Genomic DNA, 15,767 nt, shown 5'->3' with positions numbered 1-15,767 from the left:
AAGCAACTTTTTTGGTTTCCCCAATGAAAAAAGTCCTCAAAGGGAAACATTTTGCCAATGTGAAATAAGTAAAACAAAAAAAGGCAGAAGCACTAAAAAGCATCAAAATCAATGAGTTCAAAAACTGTTTTGAGCAGTGGAAAAAATGTCTCAATAGGTTTATTACATCAAATGGAGAGTACTTTGAAAGTGACTGCAGCTTAAACATGTAACAATAAATACATGATTTTTTATAAATACTGGATATTTTTGGGGTCCCCCCATTGAATATTGAGTTCCTGGTTGACTATAAACTGGAAGCATAGTTAATACAGGAAGTCACAGAATCAAAACCAAAAGAGATCTTGATTAGCTGAAAAAATTGGGACCTAGTCTTACAAAATGAATATTATAAGGGATAAACTAGAGTGCTACATTTGGGTCCAGCAACACCTATAAACAAGATCTAAGGGTAAATCTAAAATGAAGCGACTGTACGCTATGACTGCCTGGCCTGCAGCACCCCTACCCCTATCCCAACCCCAAAGTAATGTAACATTAGGCTCTGACAAGAGGAACGTATCATAATGAGAGTAGTGGTAATTCCACTCTGTGCTAAAAAGAACACACCTTGGGAACCATACTTCAGTTTAGATTCCAGAGATATACCAGAGCATATTTATAAGAAAGAAACTAGAAATTTGAAGGTATCAAAGACGATATATAAGTCGTTATCATAAGGAAGAGTTCTTTTATTGTGGTAAAAAACACATCACATAAAATTCACCATCTTAAACATTTTTAACTGCACAGTTTAGTGGTATTACGTATACTCACATTGTTGTGAAACAGATATCCAGAACTTTTTCTTCTTGCAAATCTGAAACTTTACCCATTAGAGTCCCCTTTGTCCAACGATGGAAGATTTTGAAAGAACTGGGCATAAAGTCAGAAGAAGGAAAAACTGAGTTAGAGATTTATCTTCAAATATATGAAAGGCTATCATGTAGAAAAGAATTTATGCCGTGCAGATCATGGAGATATTTTAGTTCAACAAAAGGAATAATTTTTAAAAGAGAGATACTTGTGCATGGATAGCGCTGTCTCAATAAAGGTTGTAATTCTCCACTCAAGAAAAAAGAGCATCTTGTAGATCTCTGTTTCTTAATCCAAGGTCCACAAACAAAGGATTCTGTGAATGTGGGAAGGAAAAATAGTATGTCTTTTTCTCCCAATCTTTATTAAAATTTGGTATTTCCTTCATTTATGAATGTTGGCAACAAACCACAGCAGTGACAGCAGTACCTGTGGCTCTAAAACCAATAGAAATCAGACATTTATTTCACATTTAGTTGTAGATATAAATCTCAATTTGTTATTTATGCTTAGGAGTGGTTCATAATAATGATAGTTCTTTGATCCAACAATATGGCAGTCTTTCAAAAAATTAAAAATAGAATTACCATATGATCCAGCAATTCCACTTTTGGATATTCTACCCAAAAGAAGTGAAAAAAGAATTGGCTCTCCCCTTCAGGTCAAAGAGGTTTTAATGTCTTACGTGAAAAAATATGACCCATCTAAGAATGCTTTGGGAGAAGTCTGGAAGCCTCCTTTTGATATTCTAATTGACTTCTTAAGTGGTTTTTTATAACACATAATGAATGACTTGGGAAATAAGGAGTTTGCACATGAAGATATTTTATTTGGATGATAGAGAATGTTGGTGAAGTTGAGTTTGGGCCAAGAAGAAATAATGAGCAGCATCTTTCACAATAGCCAAAAAGGAGAAGCAACCCAAATGTCCATTGACAGATGACTGGATATGCAAGATGTGTTATATGCATGCAGTGGAATGTTCTTCAACCTTAAAACTTAAAAAAGGAAATTCTTCCACATGCTACAACATGGGTGAATCTACTTATGCTAAATAAAATAAGCCAGACACCAAAGGATAAATATTGTTTGATTACTCTTATTTGAGGTTCCTAGAACAGTCAAATTCATAGAGAGAAAGTTACCAGGGCTTGGGTCCAGGGGGAGATAGTAGTTATTGTTTAGTAGATCACAGTTTCAGTTGGGAGAGATGAAAAGGTTCAAGAGATGAATGGCAATGCTGGTTACAACATAACGCCCTAATAGTTAACTATACATTTTAAAAGGGTCAAAATGGTAAATTTTATGTATATTTTACTACAGTGTTGTTTTTTTTAATAATAAACAGTGATTAAAAGGTAAAGGTTTGACTGAGACCATTCATTTGGTCTTTTCACTAAGCAAATGTATGAGCAATTACTATGTGTAAGGCATTATTTTAGGCCCAGGATATAATGATGCATAAATCAGATAAGGTCTTCACTTTCATAGAGTTTATGATCTAATAAGGGAGACAGACTATATGGAAATAAACAAATAAGATTACAGTTGTGGCAAGTCCTATGAAGGAAATGAATAGGAGATTAGAAAGTAATAGGGGCTGTCACAACTTCAGAGTGGTCAGTGAACTCTGAGGAATTGAAATCTGAGCTAAGAACAAGCCAACCATATGAAGAACAGAACAGAGCTCTATGCAGAGGGACCAACTGATAGTACAAAGGCTGTCAGGTAGAAATGCGTACTTAGAGGACAAACAAGCATTCTCAAGAAAGGAGTGGTATGAGAGGAGGGTAGAGAGGTGATGGCAGGTAGATGGCACTGATTGAGCTCTTATCATGTGCCAGGCCATGTTTAAAGTGCCTTTCATGTACTAACTCATTCAGTCCTCAAAACCCTATGAGATGGACCCTGTTGTTATTTTGCATCCTTGGGGCAACTGAGGTACATTGCTATCATGTGTCAGAGCCCGGATTCGGCAGAGCTGGTTTCTTGACCACTGTACTGCATTGCTCTGAGGAGCTCAGGCAAGGAGTGCAAACTGGAACTGCATGTTTAGAAGTAATCAGAATTGGGTTATAGTTGAAGCCATGGAACTGGAGATTCAAGAAAGCAGCTCTGGAGACAGGAGAGTCCAAGTCATAGGACCAAGAATCAGGAAAGGGAGAAGGGGAGAGGAAAGAGAAAGAACCTAACAAAATGGTACAGTCATTTGTACATACGACCATTCATTATCTTAGGGAAAATGTTTCTGCTGGTTCAGGGCCAGAGCAGACTGACAGGAATCCAAGTCAGTTAAGAAATAACTACTCTCACTGCCATCTTTTTTAAAAAGGCCCTATCGTGTGATCTCTCCAGTTACTCCTCTGCTGGTGCCTTATTCTGCTCAGGCCACTGTAACAGGATACCATAGCTGGGTGGCTTCAACAATAGACATTTTTCAGTTCCAGAGGCTGGGAAGTCAGAGATCAGGGTACCACATGGTCAGGTTCTTGGTGAAGGCCCTCTACTGACTCACAGACTGTCCTCTTCTTACTGTGTCCTCACATGGGGAGAAAGAGAGAGAAGAGAAAGAGATCTCCTGTCTCTTCCCATCATGAGGACCCCACCCTCATGACAGAATCTAACCCTATTAACCCCAAAAGGTCTACCTCCTAATAGCATCACATTGGGGGTTTACATTCCAACATGAATTTTGAGGAGGACGCAAACATTCAGACCATGGCAACTGAGTTTCAAGAGTAAGCAGTTCAATACAAATGGCCAATAGATATATGAAAAGATGCTCAACTGCACTACCTATAAGGGAATGCAAATCAAAACCACAGTGAGAGAGGCCTGGTTGGTGTGGCTCAGTGGATTGAGTATCTGCCTGTGAACTGAGAGGTTGCCGGTTCAATTCCCAGTCAGGGCACATGCCTGGGTTGTGGGCCAGTTCCCCAGTTGGGGATGCATGAGAGGCAACCAATTGATGTATCTCACAAATATCAGTGTTTCTCTCCCTTTCTCCCTCCTTTCCCCTCTCTCTAAAAATAAATAAATAAAATATTTAAGAGAAAAAAAACCACAGTGAGTACCACCTCATACCTATTAGAAGGGTTATTATCAGTAAGACAAGAAGTGACAAGTCTAGGAGAGGATGTGGAGAAAAAGGAACCCTCAAACACTGCTGGTGGGAATGTAAACTGGTACAGCCCCTAGGGAAAACAATACGAAGCTTCCTCAAAAAATTTAAGAATAGACCATATGATTCAGCAAATCTCTCTTCTGGGCACCTGCTTGAAAAATTTGAAAATATTTATTTGTAAAGGTGTCTTATACCCCCATGTTCATTGCAGCATTACTCATGGTAGCCACGACACGGAAACAACCTGTGTCCTTTGATGAATGATTAGATAAAGATGTGTCATATTTGCAATGGAATACTATTCAGCCATAAGAAAGGATGAAACACTGCCATTTGTGACAACATGGATGGATCTTGAGAGTATCAAGCTAAGCTAAATAAGTTAGATGGATAAGGGCAAGAACCATATGATTCCACTCATGTGGAATATAAAACAAAGCAATAAGCAAGCAAACAAAATAAACAACTCATAAACACAGGCAACAGTATGGTGGTTAGCAGAAGGGGTAGGGGAAAGATGAAGAGGATAAAGAGGGTCAAATAAATGGTGACAGAAGGGACTAGACTTTGGGTGGTGAGCACACAATGCAATATGCAGATGATGTATTACAGAATTGCACACATGAAACAGTTATTAACCAATGTCATCCTGATAAATTTAATTAAAAAAATTAGTTCAGCCTTCTGTAAATAGTTTGGCAGAAAGGGCTGTGTTTATTCCAGTTGCCCAGTTAATAAATTCAGAAATTCAGAAATATTTATGGGTTATATAGCAAACAGGTTTCTATCCCAAAATCATCCTAAAGATAGCTTAGTAGATAATACATATTATGGTTACTTCCGAAAGATGACAGCATAAGCAGAAGTGTGTTTTTAATTTAGGGAATATATTAAACACATATTCCTTTAGGGATTCTTTTGATACTTGCCTCCTTTCCCTCTTAGACACTAAACTGGCTAAGCATAGAAATTCTCAAATTCGGTAGATAGTTACTCAACTAACCAAATTAAGAACAGACAAACAGAGAAAAATCTCTCCCATTACTTCCCACTCAAGAGTTGTAATACGTGCCTTATGAAGAGTAAATTAGATTTTTTTTTAAATCTTTACTTTCTCTTTTACAGGACATTCTCCTTTTTTAGGAAGGGTGTGATGTTTAAACTTGTAGATACTCATCCATGTTTTCATGCCTTTGTCCCCAGTGTTAGCTCTGCCTGGAATGCCATTTCTTGTCAGACTTGTTCAAATGTTACTTGAACCAGAAAGGCATATTTCCCTTTGTCACCCTGAATTTCAGATATATGATGGCACTGTGTATGTATTAAAGTGAGCAGTGTGTGTTGCTCTCCCTCTACTAGATCATGAGTTCTTAAGGACAAGAGCTAAATCTGTGTTGTTATAATAACTATAGAGCAGTAGATTTTGGCTTTTTAGTATTCACAGCACTCTACTTAAAACCAAAAATCTCACTGATATGTCTCCTAAAGCAAGGGACATAAAGGAAAGAATAAACAAGTGGGACCTCATCAAAATAAGAAGCTTCTGCACGGCTAAAGAAAACATCAGCAAAATGAAAAGGGAGCCAACCATATGGGAAAATATATTCACTAATGATACATCAGATAGAGGCTTGATCTCCAAGATATATAAAGAACTCACTCAACTCCACTCCAAGAAGACAAACGATCCAATCCGAAAATGGGCAAAGGACCTGGGCAGACAATTTTCCAAGGAGGAGATACAGAGGGCCCAGAGGCATTTGAAAGGATGCTCGGCATCACTAGCCATCAGAGAAATGCAGATCAAAACCACCATGAGGTACCACCTCACTCCGGTCAGAATGGCCATCATAAACAGATCCACAAACAGGTGCTGGCGAGGCTGTGGAGAAAAGGGAACCCTAGTCCACTGTTGGTGGGAATGCAGACTGGTGCAGCCACTGTGGAAAGCAGTGTGGAATTTCCTCAAAAAGCTGAAAATGGAACTGCCTTTGGATCCAGTGATTCCCCTGCTGGGACTATACCCTAAGAACACCAAAACGCCAATACAAAAGAACCTATGCACCCCAGTGTTCATAGCAGCACATTTTACAATAGCCAAGTGTTGGAAGCAACCTAAATGCCCCTCAGTAGATGATGGGATCAAAAAGTTATGGTACATATACACAATGGAATGCTACGCAGCAAAAAGAAAAAAAGAACTACTAAACTTCGTGACAGCATGGATGGAACGGGAGAGCATTATGCTAAGCGAAATAAGCCACAGGGCAAAAGACAAATACCATATGATCTCACCTATAAGTGTAACCTAACCAACAATACAAAGATGCAAGGAAAATAAGACCAGCAACACTGAAAGGAAAAGAAATCAACAGAGACAAGAGGGAAGAGGGGAGGGCGGGGAAAAGGAAGGGAAGGGGAAAGTCAAGGAACATATAGCAAGGACTCATGGACAAAACCAAAGGGGAAGAGCTGAGGGAGGGAAGGAAGGAGGGAGCAAGGGAAAGTGGTGGGGGATAGGCAGAGACAAATGTATTTGAAAAAATAAATTAAAAAAAAAAACACAAAAATCTTAATGGCATAGTTGAAGTGATTCAAAGCCTCAAAAACACACTAAATTCAGTTATGATTACAAGGCAGTTAACTTCCTCAGTGTGACTGCCTATAAAATCATCACACTTTTCACGTGGTAGCCCTTCAGCAACATGACTGCATGGTTTTTGCTCTTCTAAATTCTGTCTCCTATATATCTATCCTACTTTCTACAAGACTTACCTATCGTTAAAGAGAAAAGAAGCATGATAAGGTCAGAAAACCATCAAAATCTTGGCATTTTTATTTGAAATTGATTTTTTTTTTTTTTTACCTACAGGACTCCCAAGTGGTAGAGAGTTATTTGAAATTTGGCTCGAATTTGACAAAGTAGCCATTTTCCCAGAGCAGTACTTGGTGTAGTCAGCCGTTGGGTACCTATACAGCTCCTACTGTTGGCTCCCCCTGAGTGGTGCATGGTAGACTTGATGAGTTGTGTGAGGTGACCTAATTTACAGAACCACTTATGGATTTTTTATTTTTTAATTATAAGGTAAGAAAAAAGACATTTGACTTTTTTTCTTTTAAGATTTTATTTATTTATTTTTAGACAGAGGGGAAGGGAGGGAGAAAAAGAGGGAAAGGAACATGTTGTGTCTCGCGTGCCCCCTACTGAGGACCTGGCCCACAGCCCAAGCATGTGCCCTGACTGGGAATTGAACCGTGACCCTCAATCCACTGAGCCACACCAGCCAGGGCTGGCTTTTTCTTTTTATTGTTGTCTGATTTGTTCCACGAACATCCCCTGTTTCATCAAATCTAACATGCCATCAATTATGGAGATGTATCTCAATTTCTTAAATGTTACAAAGTTTTTAAAAGCTCTACAAGTAATAGAGATTGTTCTGGGAAAAACTGTTAACTGGCTTTGTTTTTTGTCTAGTGTCCTTCACATTTTAGTTCCTTGAGAAGGGGCAAAACACTACTGAATTTCCCACTAACTTCTTGTTTTTCCCTGCCAGTTGCTTTTCGACTATATGATTTGGATAAAGATGACAAGATCTCCCGTGACGAGCTGTTACAGGTATGTGGGAGAGCTCTCATGCATGCAGGTAACTTGTGTTTGGGCCCTGCCTGCTTATTCTTGTGGGCAGGAATTGTTCTTTACTTTTAGGAAGCATTTATTTAATACCTGCTGTGTGCGGAGTTTTATCCTAGATATAAGGCAGAGCAAATGACCTGGGGAAATTTGAAATGGCTCATTGAGTTTTCCCAGACAGGTGTCTTCACTATTTAAAAGGTAACTAAATGTCTTTTAGGTGCTGACCGGCACGACTAAATATATGAGATGATTTAGATTAAAATGTTTTGTTATTGTCCAGTCAATCTATTGGCAGCAAGAACCAAGTAATTCTGATGACGTTTAGGTAATTACTGCTGTTCCATCTATTTTGGGGCTTGACATAGGAGTCAGGGAACTGCCGCCGGCCTGACTGCTCATTTTCCTTTGTTGCTCCTCATAGATAAGTTCACTGTCCTCTACTAGCAGTGACTGACATTTTATCCTGTTACCCATGGCCCTTCTATTCTTCCTCTCCTCCCTCTCCAAAGTTCACATTTAGGAGGGCAGAAGATTTTCCTCTTTTTTAAATATCTGTAAACCTGGACGACCCTAGGAGGCTAATATTTGCAGGACTTTATGTGGAGAAATTTCTGTTTCAAGATACACCTAAAAAGTAAAGTGGTTTTTATTCATCTTGAAGTAAATCTGAACTCATTCAGTGTCTTGAGAAATCTTTAAGTTGAAGATAACTCAGGTCAGATTAAGGTCCAACTCAAGGTATTTGTACATTTCTATGTCTGAGCAAAAACTGAAACAGTCTGCAGTTCAGTATTAGTGTCCTTTGCTTTTGAGTTGGTTACCTTTCTTCAGTGAGAAGAATTTATTTAGAATTCCTACCTATGAGTTCTGAAGAGAAAAAGTAGAGTTAGTCACCCTACAGATACATGTGTTTATCCTCTGGCCAAGATTTGACTGCCAGAAAGAAATTTTTTCTTTTTTTAGTGTAGGGTTGATTTGTTTTCCATTATTATGATTTTAAAAGCCTGAGAGGGGCCAGAGTGCCAGGCAAAGCCACAGAATGTTCCTCAGGCATAAAATGACTTTTGGACGAAAGTGTGCATGATGTGTTGAGGTGTCAGAGAACTAGGTTTATCCTAGCAAAAAGAGGATATGAACAGTTTACCGAAATCTACCTTTCTAGACACTGCCATTTCTAAACATTTGGTGACATGAACTTCTTAACTATTTGGTGGATGTTAAAAGGCTGAGTGGTCATGTTTTCTTGATATTTTTGTAAAAGTTTTGGTTTTGCTTTGGGGGGATGAATATATTCATTATTTTGATTGTGGTGGTGGTTTTACAAGAGTACACATATATTAAAACTTATCATGGTGTACACTTTTTTTAAAAGACTTTATGTACTTTTAGAAAGAGAGGAAAGGAGGGAGAAAGAGAGGGAGAAAAATGTCAATGTGTGAGAGAGACATTGATAGGTTGCCTCTTACATGCCCTGTACTGGGGACCTTGCCCACAACCCAGGCATGTGCCTGACTGGGAATCGAACAGCAACCTTTCCATTCCCAGGCCAGTGCTCAATCCACTGAGCCATACCAGCCAGGGCTCATAGTGTACATTTTAAGTATGTACAGTTTATTGTGTATCAGTTACACTTCAATAAAGGTAGTTGCTATAATCATTTTATGAGGCTGGCATAACTTTGGTATAGAAATCTTGTAAACACTGTACAAGAAAAGAAGATTACAACATACTCTCATTCACATAGATGTAAAAATCCTAAACAAAATATTTTTTAAAGATTTTATTTATTTATTTTTAGAGAGGGGAAGGGAGGGAGAAAGAGAGAAAGAAAAACATCAATGTGTGGTTGCCACTCACATGCCCCCTATATATATTATAGCCAAGGTGGGTTTATACCAGGAGTTCAAAATTGGTTTAAAATGAGAAAATCAGTCAATGTATTTTGCCACATTAACAGATTTTTTAAAAAGCCAAAAACTGAATAGTCTTTTCCATAGAAAAAAGGGCATTTGGTAAAATTCATCGCTCATTTGTGATTTTTTTTAAAAAGAAGTCTTAGTGAAAACAGAGATAGAAGAGAGCTTTCCTTAACTGGAAAAGGATATGTACAAAAAATCTCACCAGATATTAAAAATAGTAATAATAAAAATCCCATTTGCTAATAAAAACTTCTGACGGGAACCAGTGGTGATACCATGGAGAGATGGAAAGCACACCAGCTGGCCCTAGAAGCCTGATTGCTGGGACCTGTATCAAGCCACTTCTTCATGTCTCATTAATGGACTGGTTGAGTGATTTTGAAGACACCACTCCTATTCCCACCCCCTATACACACATAGCACACACGCACAATTCAGTTTTCTAATTCTAAAACAATTTGGCCGAGATCTGATCTGTTAAAGAGGTTTGAGGATAGAGTGATTTGTCTAGTTGGCCACACACAATCAGGAAAAATGGCAAATGGCTTGGCTATTTTTTATTTTCATTAGCATTGCCTCTTTTTTTTTAAGATTTTATTTATTTATTTTTAGACAGAGGGGAAAGGAGGGAGAAAGAGAGGGAGAGAAACATCAATGTGTGGTTGCCTCTCATGTGCCCCCCACCAAGGATCTGACCCACAACCCAGGCAGGTGCCCTGACCAGGAATCAAACTGGCAACCCTTTGGTTTGCAGGCCAGCGTTCAACCCACTGAGCCATACCAGCCAGGACAACATTACCTCTTTTTATTAATCCTTCAATTTGTGTACATTTGTACCCAAAATGTACAACTTCTAATTTTCAAGAACTGATTTGCAAAAAAAAAAAAAAAAAAGGTGTTGACACACATCAGTATTTTAGGTCTTCTTTTCTTTTCAAAAAAAATGTAATTTACTTTTTAAAAATCATTTTGTAAGATTGGAGAAGGATGTAGAGGAATGGAAGGATTGTGAACAGCTGGACAAGAAAGCCTTTCTATCATGTGGAAAATCTCTGCTCTTACCTTTTAAAGAAAGATATTAAAAATAGTAATAATAAAAGTGATGTGAGGCATCACAAAAACACTCTTTCCTCATTTTATATTGTCCTAGAGTCATCTGAATAGAATTGTTCCTTTTGCTTAAGGTAGCAATTTTCAAAGTATATTTATACCCTAAAGATAGCAGAATTGGGAGGGGGTGGACTTGTTATATTTGAGACAAATTTGGTGAAATAGTGTTAAATTCTCTTTACTGCAGTTCTCACGGCCATTTAAATCCTATTTCAGATGTGTGATAGCACTTAGAATGTTATTTTTCTAAAAAGGGGTATTTAGTATTTAACCCTTCAAGGATCTTTATGTTTTTGGCCATACTTTAGGGATAGTTTTGGCCATACTCAAGGAGGACTGCATTGGATTCCAGAAAGCCTTGCCAAACTTATAAACCAATGAGAAGCTAGTTTCCACCCTGGCTGAGCTAAAACACTGAAGATGTGCCAGAGCGGAGCAGCATAGAGCAGACCAGCACAGCGCAAAACAGACCAGTGAGTAGCAAAGCAAAGCAGACAGATCAGAGAGGAACAGAGCAGAGCTGTCTAGCCAGAAAGGGGCCTGCCCCCAGGGCTGCCTCACAGCCTTGCTGTTTTTACACTGGTGCTGAGTCACAGTTGAGCTTTTCTGCACTGAATAAAGTTTCTTCCTTCACTGTAAATGAATGAATAAAAACAAACTAGTTTGCCTCATGCAACAAGAAGTCTGGGCATAGATTGTCCAGGTTGGTACAGTACCTAAATGATGTCCAGGAACCAAGCTTCTTTTGTATTCTTGCTCTGACATCCACAGTACACATGACTTTTCACCTCATAGTCCCAGGATGGCTGCTGTACCACCAGGAATTATATCTACATTCCAGGCAGGAAGAATAGGGAAAAGCAAAACGCAGAGGACTTTGCCCAATGAGGTTTACTTTCCTTTTCAGTGACCTTGCTAGAGAATTCTGTTCATGTCATCGTGTAGAATGGCCTACGTGAGAGAAAAAAAAAAGGTGTCCGCTTTCTGGCTATTATATTTGAGGACATCAAGGGGAAAATGTTTTGGACTTTATCATTAATCTTAGTAAAAGAGTCCCCCTGACCCTAAGTCTCTGTTATGCTGGCTCTTGGTCCGGCAGGTGCTACGCATGATGGTCGGAGTGAACATCTCAGATGAACAGCTGGGCAGCATCGCAGACAGGACCATCCAGGAGGCTGATCAAGATGGGGACAGCGCCATATCTTTCACAGAATTTGTTAAGGTTAGTCAGTCATCTTGTGGTTTGAAAAGTTAAATTCTGCACAGGAGGGAGGGAAAAAAACATTCAGAAAAGAGCATGGGACAGTTTCTGTAACTGGGTTTTTTTCCCCCAGGTTTTGGAGAAGGTGGACGTGGAACAGAAAATGAGCATCCGATTTCTTCACTAAAGGACTGCGACCAAACTGTTCCTTGCTGTCTAGTATTTAAGAACTGGAACTTGGGAGTCCTCTTGTCCACCACCCCACCTCCACCCCATCTCCCAAAGTACTACTGCTGTTGCATGACAACCCCTAATATGTTCTGCCAACGTAAACTTGCCTTTGGTCTATAAACAGGGCATTACAGAATGGTACACCCGGTCTACATCTGTTTGGTATCATTCTCTGGTTATCTCCATTTCTAAATACTTTTCCCGAGCCCAGCCGCACCCGCATCCTGCTGCTGAGTGCTACATGTGCATCTCGTCTGAGAAAATGAGAAATTCAATCAGGTCAAGAACCAGCCAGCATAGCTCTTCCATTGGGTGTAGACTAGAGCCATGCTGCCTTCCCTCCAACAAGGCTTTGGCATGCTCCTCCATCCTTTTTACATGTCTTTTGCTTTCTACTTCTTTTTTACCCAACACATGATTTCACTTAGTCTTTCAGTCTCCCCGCTTTTTATTAAGCTTCAAATTCCTGTGTTCTACTTGGCACCCCAAGCTATTCCTGTTCAATGTAATTCTGACTTGGTAGGATAGTTTGGTGGTCTGGCAGTTCTGAACTACCTTTACTCTTAAATAGATCTCTTGGATGTTGCCTCTCCAGGAGCTTTCAATAACCAACACCTCTCTCAGAAAACTCTGATCGTCTTGGTCACCTGCACTCTGCTTTGTCATCAAAGGGCTGTGGGTTGGAGATGTCCTCCTTGAAAGGTGGTGGTGTTTGTGAGAGGTATGGAGCACAGCCTTTCAGCTGACTTGCCCAGGTAGCTCTACCTCTGGCCTCTGATTCTCAACATACATACCTATGTAGCTGCTCTTGCTAGTACAGTGTTGACTTTTCAGAAAAGAGCACATGCCAGCAGATTGGCTTAGTTTTGGGACACTGTTGCCACCCAAATGGCTGCTCTGATGAAACTCTTGTGGACTTTCTCATGGCTTTTTGAACAAGGAGACTGGGCACCCTAAAAGCCTCATGTATTCCCATATCTGCAGCATGGTTTATGCCTCAGTGTTGTGTGCCCTGGAATGTTTTTCACTTCACATTTCCAAATAGAAAGACTAGTGTTACAGAAGTGCCTACTTATCCCAGTCCAAAAGATTTAAAGATTGTCCTCAGTGTCTTGAAGTTTTGCACAAAATACTTTATAAATTTTATGCTTGGCAAATGTTAATGCTGGAAGCCATAGTCAGCTCCTAAGACAGGTCCAGAGCTTTGAATGTATTGTATCATTGGTAGCCTGGTTACATTGATTTTGTAACTCCTCTCTTCAACCACTGCTAATCCCTTAGAAACAAGGGGCCTGACACTGGTGGCCCAACCTGAGGTGGCATTACAAGCCTTTGCATGAGCCAAAGCAAATTTTCTGCCTAAGTCAGCTTAGTATAGACCTCACTGAATCAGGCTGTTGTCATCCTAACATCTGTCTTTATGAGTCTATTCATTCTTATAATTGCCCTTGGCTGATTTTGTCTGACTCATTGCTTGCTTGCTTGCTTCCTTGCTTTGAAAGGCTATACAAGATGTATACAGAGTAGTTTAGGAAGGGAATTGCTTTAAAACGAGAGAGAGAGAAGAAGAGGAAGAAGAAGAAGAAAGAAAGAAAGAAATACCACTGCAAGGGATTAGGAACAGTGGAAAACAGAGGAGTGGCCAGGCTGGATTACTCAAATATAAATGACTGAGAAACTGTTGGTGAAGTATCAGTCTAGTTTTGTAATCAAGTGATGCAGTATAGGAATCATGTAAAAGGGAAGATTTGTCTGACACTGATCTGTTAGAGAGGTACTTCAAAGGCTCCTTGACTTGCATATTTAAAGTTCCTAAAATTATGCTTTTTCCTCCTTTTGGCTGTATAGCAAATTGTTTTTATCCACGGTTGTGCCTTATTGTTCCATTAAGACTGTATTCTCTGATCCATCAATAAATACTTGTAGTTAAAACAGTACAGCTTGGTTGACTTTGTCCATGTGTTTTACAAGAATTTTATATAACTCAATCATTTTCTTCAAGGTTGAAATCACAGTGTCTCCTTAAGTTTTGTCTGTGATACCAAATGCAGGTCTTCCCAGCTGCTCCCTGGTGGGGGCAGTCACCCAGGGGCCAGCGCTGCGTGCCTCTGGGCACAGCTTGGTCAGCCTCAGCCACTTCCTGCTCACTCCAGGTAAGATTCAATTCCTGTTCCTGACTCCCTGGCTCCTTAAATAGAGAAAAGGCCTAAAAATGGGGTACCTGTCATTGCTTGTTATTAAGCTGTCTAGCCCCTTCTGCCTCAATGACATATTGTACCCAGTTTTTATTACATGGCTTTGCATCATCTTCAAGCTTTAGTGACTGCTTAGTCTAGGTAGGGTATGAGTACCTCTTCTTATTTTAAGGTTTCGTGGCAGGTCTCAGAGCAGTAATAGCTGGAGTCAGTTATATGAATTCTAACACAGTACCTTTTCCTTTTGCCGTCTCTCTGCTTTAAAATCCATTCAAAATGGCTTCCACAGTGTTTCATCTTTGCTTTGAGTCTAATTTTAGGATTTGGAAAAAATGAAAAATATAGTGACCATGTAGGCAATTTTGGAGGAACCTTAATACTACTGACCATGTTTCTCGGTATACCAGTATGTGACTAAAATGAAACAATACTTAAAAAAATTTAAAAATCATTACAACATTAAATACAGTTTGAGGAGAATCTCTTTAACCAATTTTATTTCCCTTGCTCCCTTGTGTTCCATCCATGCATTACATATTTGAGCATAAATGGAACATAATATAAAATTATATTGGCTTTTAAAAATAAACATTGTAGCCCTGGCCGGCATGGCTAAATTGGTTGGGCATTATCCCACAGAGCAAAAGGTTGCCAGTTTGATTCCTGGTCAGGACACATGCCTGGCTTGCAGGTCTGGTCCAGCTGGGGTGTGTACCAGCTGATGCTTCTCTCACACATCTGTTTCTCTCCCTCTCTTTCACCCTCCCTTCCTCCCTCTCTCAAAATAAATAAATCTTTAAAAATTAACATTGTAATATTTCCCCATGTTATCTCTTCTTCCTAGTTTATATTAATGATTACATAGTATTTTACCTATTGATATAATATTTAACCATTAATTTGTTTGCCTTTTGTTTCCGATTTTGTCTGTTATAAAATAATGATACAATGAATTGCCTTTCTTCATAGAACTTGTAATTGAAGAAAATGTATGGGAATAGGATTATTAGGTCAGAGCTCAGGCATATACTTAGAAAAAGAAATGAATTCCACAAGCTATCAAATTACTCTGTATTACCGTTATTCTTTTTACTTTTATTTTTATTTTATTTTTAGTGAATTTTTTAAAGTATATTTTATTTATTATACTGTTAGAGTTGTCCCAGTTTTTTCCCTGTGACCCTCGTCTGCTCAGCGTCCCCCTTCCCTCAGCAATCCCCCAGTTCATGTCCATGGGCTGTGCGCTTAAGTTCTTTGGCTTCTCCCTTTCCTATACTGTTCTTAACATCCCTCCATCTATTTTGTTCCTACCAATTATGCTCCTTGATCCCTGCACCATTTCCCCTTTTCTCTCCCTTCTGCCACCCAGCTGATAACCCTTCAGATGATCCCCATACCTATGGTTCTATTGCTGTTCTGGTTGTTTGCTTAGTTTTTTAGGTTTCTGTTTGCTTTTTAAAATAGTTTATTTATTTATTTTAGAGAGACAGCAAGTGGG

General features: G+C 39.2%; 1 protein-coding gene across 1 annotated transcript in view; it reads left to right on the top strand.

Annotated features, from left to right (window-relative positions):
* CHP1 (calcineurin like EF-hand protein 1) overlaps positions 1–14,001 on the top strand; it is a 39,089-nt gene extending 25,088 nt beyond the window's left edge. The window contains exons 5-7 of the mRNA XM_054565571.1: positions 7,534–7,595; positions 11,742–11,864; positions 11,977–14,001. Coding sequence (XP_054421546.1) covers positions 7,534–7,595; positions 11,742–11,864; positions 11,977–12,030 — 239 coding nt within the window. The 3' untranslated portion in view covers positions 12,031–14,001. The remainder of the gene's footprint in view (positions 1–7,533; positions 7,596–11,741; positions 11,865–11,976) is intronic.
* Positions 14,002–15,767: the final 1,766 nt, after the last annotated feature.

Source organism: Pteronotus mesoamericanus, unplaced genomic scaffold (assembly GCF_021234165.1).
Source record: "Pteronotus mesoamericanus isolate MK-2021 breed Mesoamerican mustached bat unplaced genomic scaffold, CSHL_Meso_final contig_164, whole genome shotgun sequence".
Taxonomy (NCBI): domain Eukaryota; kingdom Metazoa; phylum Chordata; class Mammalia; order Chiroptera; family Mormoopidae; genus Pteronotus; species Pteronotus mesoamericanus.
The sequence above is the reverse complement of the archived record's forward strand: the minus strand, read 5'-3'. Positions and strand labels throughout refer to the sequence as shown.